At 45.9% G+C, this 6,664-nt stretch overlaps 1 protein-coding gene across 3 annotated transcripts in view; it reads left to right on the top strand.

Annotated features, from left to right (window-relative positions):
- ube2o (ubiquitin-conjugating enzyme E2O) overlaps positions 1-6,407 on the top strand; it is a 49,021-nt gene extending 42,614 nt beyond the window's left edge. For 2 of the 3 annotated variants that reach the window (XM_071388910.1, XM_071388911.1), the window contains exons 20-21: positions 844-1,421; positions 1,671-6,407. In XM_071388910.1, the coding sequence (XP_071245011.1) occupies positions 844-1,421; positions 1,671-1,701 (609 nt within the window). In that variant the 3' untranslated portion in view covers positions 1,702-6,407. Of the gene's footprint in view, positions 1-843 lie in introns of all 3 variants that reach the window. The other variant, XM_071388912.1, reaches the window with a different exon arrangement.
- Positions 6,408-6,664: the final 257 nt, after the last annotated feature.

Below are 6,664 nucleotides of genomic sequence, written 5' to 3' on the forward strand. Positions count from 1 at the left end.
ATTGTATTTGTGTGAATACGAACACAGTTAAAGATCCCCCCCAAAAATGTACAGTTATATACAGGTGAAATTTGTAGAGCAACTATCAGTAAGTCAGTGCTAAAGACGCATTTCAATTTTCTGAAAACGTTTGTCCATTATCTTATTACTGGATAAGTCGGGGACAAATGGCAGGTGGTGATGGATAGTTATAGTTGGGTGGTTGTCGTGGTAGAGGTCTGTAAATATTGTACATATTTGTGTTTTTTACTAACGTTTTTGATAATGAGTTTTTATTGCATATCATGTGTTTTTGAGCCACGGATTTGCAGATTGACTGACAGGTTAACTCTTTTTGGCTTGCTAGCTGGCGAAATGTTTTTGTTTGAAATGCATCTGGACACAGTAGGCTACCAGCTTTTTTGTTTCACCTGGCTGCCAGTTCATAATCTTTTGAACATAGTTTGAGGAGTTGCCTGACACTCAATAGGAATGGGAGATGGAGTCATACAGCAGTGCTGAGGCAGAGGTCTGGTGGTGAGGCGACTGGCTACTATTCTTAACTCGGTGTGGTGAGCTGTTGGCGTCCAGAGCTGCTGAGGCATCATCCTAGTGGGTGTTACACTGAGTGGAAGAGGAGAAGTCCAGTGGCTAAAATACCCTCATCACCATCTACCATCCTCTGACCAGCTCCCACCGCTCAAGCCATGAACTGACCCTCTCCGTCTTCGGAGGAAAGACTTGGCCTCTATCGGTTAATCTGTCATTATATATGGCTTGTTTGTTTTTGCTCTTGAAGCGCTTTGAGATTCAGATCACGGTGAGATTGAGACATAATTAATTATTTTGTCTGTTTCCAAACAGGTGTTCCAGCAGGAGATTCGGCAGCACTTCACCTCCAACGGCTGGCGCCTGGTGCACCGCCTGGATGCCTGGCTGGAGCTCCACGAGCTAGCCGAGAGGGGCCCTCCACCAAGACCATCCCGGGACAGGCCTCCCTCAGTGGGTCCTCTAGACGAGACGCTCCCCTTGGATCTTCTGGCCCACAGTACCCCCAACAAGCACCAGGGCACCGGGGATGAAGAGCTGGAGGACTCTGGCCTAAGCTTTTCCACCACCGCCGCCTCCCAGCAGGAGCTCAGCCGGAACTTGGACTGCGACGGCGCCGTCTCGGCCAGTGAGGTGGCCGGGGCGAGCGTGGTGGTCTCCGGGTCGGTTAGGGGAGCCTCCTCGGACTCTGCGGGCGGTAGCCAGCCGGCGGTGCGACCAAAGAAGCGCAGGAAGAGCTACCGGAGCTTCCTGCCCGAGCGGAGCGGGTACCCAGACATTGGCTTCCCCCTCTTTCCTCTCTCCAAGGGCTTTGTGAAAAGTGTGCGCTGCGTGCTGCTGCAGTACCGGGCCGCCCTGGCCGCCACCTCCATCCCTGACCACGTAGAGGACAAGTAAGTGACTAGTGACTCCCCCAACGCCCACCACCACCTCAATCCTCAGCCCACCCTCCAAGAGCTGCACTGTGCCCCCAATGATCTCCCAAATAGCCCCTGTACCCTCTGATCCCCCTTGCCCAGCTGCTGCCCAGTGCTCCTGCCCCTCGGCCATCTATCTAGTGCACTCTTGCCCCCCTCCCCCCCCCCCCCCCTCCCCTCCCTCAGACCACTAGAAGCTAACTTGGTGTATGCACTTTCCTTCAGTGTCCAGAGTCCAGACAGTGGCCAGATGTGAAGGGAGAGGAGTGGGAGTGTCTTATGGAGATCTAAGCCACGGACCATAAGCGCCCTCCCCCATATTGGACGTTCTGAGCTCTCATGGACACACAGACAAGGAGCGAGAGCCTCGACTGTAAGGCAGCGCCACACGTCTGCCCCTCGTGGGCCCTGACGGACTAGGGAGGAGGAAGGAGAGATGCAGAGAAGCTGGTTTGATTTAAAAAAAGGTGCCATTGACTTGCATCGTCTATAGCTGCTGTAAGGGGAAGTGGAATTACCTGAAGAGAGACATTCTTTGCGAATTGGCTCCACAAATTAAAATGTTACGCCGTTGTGACAATTGGATCTAAAAAACTAATTGGAGACAGTAGCCATGGCGTCCTGGAATCTGCAGGGTTAAAAAGTGCAACCCGGATTGATTCTCTAAGCTGGGTTTTCTCTGAACTACGTTTCCCAGTATGCCTGGCTCCTTTGACCCTGGCGGGCACCCTTAGCACTGCTCCTGTGCCCCGTTACCACCCTGCACTCCAATCAACAGACAATCTCGGCAGGGCTGGGCACCTTTTGACATGCTTACGTATTGAGTTTCTTTTTAAAGTAGATGTTACTGGGTGTTTTGCTTTTTTGCCCTGCTCCTCTTGTTCTTTCTCGCTTTAGAGACACACACTATCTGAATGTTATTAACTGCCCACCTACAACCGCTTCACTCTGCTATGTCCTTGCTGCTTTCCTCGCCAATCGCTCGCACCAAAACATGTCGTTGCAGAAACACTTGAGTGACAAGTTTACATACTAATCACCACTTCTGGATGTTATATACACTACTAGGCCCTACGGTACATCGCTGGCTCTAGAATAGAGGAGTGCAGTGACACGTAACTATATGAAGGACAGTCTGTTTCCTCTAGGTAAGGTCAAATGAGCTCTTTAATATCTTTGACTGTAGAACGTTTCCATTCTAAGACTTGATAACTTTCTGACACTGTACAGACTTTTTTTTTTTGTTATATCACCCATTTCGGTCTTAAGACTCAACTTGACATTTTTTTTTCTTCAAGGGATCAAGGCTAGGTTGAAAATATACAGTGTAAGACAGTGTTTCGAAAAACACATTCATTGGACCAGCACAGTTTCTGATTCTACAGGATTAGCATTGAAAACGTGACCAGTGGCTGTAGATAATTTGAAAAAATAAATAAACGTTTAAATGAATAGAATGACAGAAACATGTTTGTTGAGTAGTTAGCTGAAATCCACTACGATTGTGTTTATTTTCCACTATAATGCCGAAATTTCTGTACTGCTAAACATTAACTTCCATTAATTTTCGTTCTGGCGCTGGTCCAATTTAATGTTTATTTTTTAACGCTTCTCCACAGAATTATTACGTTGTCTTAACCTTCTCCATCTTCCAGGTAGTGACCTTTTTCCTTGCAGCTTTCATTGACCTTTGAGTCACTTAAAGGCTGGTCGTTCAGAATGGTCCTCCAGAGCTATCCCACAATCCTCTCTTCTGCTCGCTCATTAGGCTACTACTAGAGGCGGAGCCACAACAGTGCACATGACATGAGTAAAAACGCGATCCATTCCATCACTAAATGAGTCTTATCTCAACATGTTGCCTTACTTGAATTGTTCTTCTTATTAATATATTATCAGAGCCTATGTACAGAGCTGCTTGTTACCCCGGCCTGATACCCACTACATTCACCCCCATTCCAGTGTTCAGAGGTTAGTCGTATAACATCAGATCTGGGGTCAGTTTTCCCTGGACTTGTGCTCAATTTAACCATTCGGAGGTAGGAAAAATGAATAATAAATAGAACAAAATAACTGATCTCAGATCTGCTTTGACGATGGCAACAGCCCACAAGTTGAATGATGACGTTACACAGCTTCAGCCACTGTATTCCAGTGTTACTCTCAACTGCTTGTTTGTTCGGTGATGGAGATTGATAGAAGTTTGTAGACAGAGATTGAGTGTGGATGCAGAAGGTTTTGATAAGCTTATACTTGATTTGGTTTTGTTCTTGCCCTTTTGCCTTGAGCACGATGGAGTGTCACTGTTTGTCCCCAAGATCGGAGTGCTGTCTCGTTCTCTTTAATTTTCCCAGTTTAAAGGGTGAATGATGCACTTTTGACAATATGGCCTCTTGTACTTTGTGATATTACTTTTATATTTCTTTAAATTATTGCTGGTTTGTTTATACTTGCTTGAACTGGGTAAAAATTGTCAGTGTACTAAACTCAGCAAAAAAAAGAAACGTCCTCACTGTCAACTGCGTTTTATTTTCAGCAACTTAACATGTGTAAATATTTGTATGAACATAACAAGATTCAACAACTGAGACAAACTGAATAAGTTCCACAGACATGTGACAATGTGTCCCTGAACAAAGGGGGGGGGGGGTCAAAAGTTACAGTCAGTATCTGGTGTGGCCACCAGCTGCATTAAGTATTGCAGTGCATCTCCTCATGAACTGCACCAGATTTGCTATTTCTTGTGAGATGTTACCCCACTCTTCCACCAAGGCACCTGCAAGTTCCCGGACATTTCTGTGGGAAATGGCCCTAGCCCTCACCCTCCGATCCAACAGGTCCCAGATGTGCTCAATGGAATTGAGATCCGGGCTCGTCGCTGGCCATGGCAGAACACTGACATTCCTGTCTTGCAGGAAATCACGCACAGAATGAGCAGTGTGGCTGGTGGCATTGTCATGCTGGAGGGTCATGTCAGGATGAGCCTGCAGGAAGGGTACCACATGAGGGAGGAGAATGTCTTCCCTGTAACGCACAGCGTTGAGATTGCCTGCAATGACAACAAGCTCAGTCCGATGATGCTGTGACACACCGCCCCAGACCATGACGGACCCTCCAACTCCAAACGATCCTGCTCCAGAGTACAGGCCTCGGTGTAACGCTCATTCCTTCGACGATAAACGAGAATCCGACCATCACCCCTGGGTGAGACAAAACCGCAACTCGTCAGTGAAGAGTACTTTTTGCCAGTCCTGTCTGGTCCAGCAACGGTGGGTTTGTGCCCATAGGCGACGTTGTTGCCGGTGATGTCTGGTTAGGCCCTGCCTTACAACAGGCCTAGAAGCCGACAGTCTGAGCACTGATGGAGGGATTGTGTGTTCCTGGTGTAACTCGGGCAGTTGTTGCCATCCTGTACCTGTCCCGCAGGTGTGATGTTCGGATGTACTGATCCTGTGCAGGTGTTACACGTGGTCTGCCACTGTGGATGATCAGCTGTCCGTCCTGTCTCCCCGTAACGCTGTCTTAGGGGTCTCACAGTACAGACATTGCAATGTATTGCCCTGGCCACATCTGCAGTCCTCATGCCTCCTTGCAGCATGCCTAAGGCACGTTCACGCAGATGAGCAGGGACCCTGGGCATCTTTGGTGTTTTTCAGAGTCAGTAGAAAGGCCTCTTTAGTGTCCTAAGTTTTCATAACTGTGACCTTAATTGCCTACCGTCTGTTAGCTGTTAGTGTCTTAACGACCGTTCCACAGGTGCGCATGTTCATTTAATAAGCATGGGAAACGGTGTTTAAACCCTTTACAATGAAGATCTGTGAAGTTATTTCGATTTTTGCGAATTATCTTTAAAAGACAGGGTTCTGAAAAAGGGACGTTTCTTTTTTTGCTGAGTTTATTTATTAACACAGGGAGGTTCTCTGTATGGCCACCAGGGGTCAGTGTTTCCATTCATTGTGTGCACCGAAGAATGAAAGTAGCCTGATCCCAGACCTGTATATGCTTTGACCAACTCCTTTAACTAGCAGTTGATTTAAAGCATAATCAGATCTAGGATCAAGTGTTAAAAGGAGTACTGTGAAAGAAAGTGCAGAGATTAACGCCATCTGGTTCTTCTATAGCCTAGTCCCAAATCTGTTTTTGTGGTCTTTGCCAAGAATGCACAAACAGATCTGGAACTGGGCTAGTTCTGATAGTGCTTCCTGGTTTATTTGAACAGTCGTTGTTTACATCCATCTGAAATATATTATTGTGCTCTTGCTTTTTGCCATAAATATTCTGTGGGTCCATTACCCTTGTTTACCTTTGAGTTGAAAACGAGGGCGTTGACTAATCTTTTTGCTTGAACAAAGATGCTTAGTGTTCATGAGTGTGAGACAGTACAATGTGCCATTGTCAATGAGTGAGTGCAAAGCGTGAGACAAACTGATTATTGTAAAGAAGAAAAGGTGAATGGGTTGTTGATTTCATTTATTTTCTCCTCCCACCTTTTTAAAAGTAATTCCTGTACCAAGCATAGCAATCAGGCTTCCATTACTTCCCTTCGTCCTCGACTTTCTTCCTCTTTTCTCTTTTCCTGCCTGTACAGTAAGCCCTTAAGGACGTTCCTTTGCTTTCCCATTTTAGGCTGCAGTACTTGTAGCGTTGCAGCCTTAGTTGGTTCCTGCCAAACTTCTCCTGTGTTTGCAACCTTCGATCTCTCTCTCTCATGCCCATGTTTTGCCACTATTGCAAAAAAAACTGAAAAAATGTGAAGCCAGGTCTCAAAACATGGAGGATTTCAAGCACATGAAGTTATGTACGTTTATATTCAGACTTATTCATTACTGCGAGAGATTTCCAGCCAAAGCATGTAACATGTTCCTTTAAGCCTTGAACAGACACAAGACTTTACTGTACGATGTGAACATTTCCACAGTGGCCTGTATTGGTAAACTAATAAACTTATGATTTTTAGCCTGATCCCTCTGTACAGAAGTCATGACTATACTATAAATACATAATATATTTAACAAACTTGAGCTCTGTAAGTGGTTATGTGAACGCTTGGGACATTTGCAGAGTTTTTCTTTTTTACAGTTCCGTTCATTATGTTAAGACCTGTTTTAAAGTGATTCATTAAACTTTGCAAGCAGTACCATGGTTACAAGTTGTCGCTTGTGGTGGATTACAGTTGGTTGTACAACAGAGTAGTGTTTAGTTGACCTCACTTAAAGGAC

This window comes from Salvelinus alpinus, chromosome 2, assembly GCF_045679555.1.
Source record: "Salvelinus alpinus chromosome 2, SLU_Salpinus.1, whole genome shotgun sequence".
Taxonomy (NCBI): domain Eukaryota; kingdom Metazoa; phylum Chordata; class Actinopteri; order Salmoniformes; family Salmonidae; genus Salvelinus; species Salvelinus alpinus.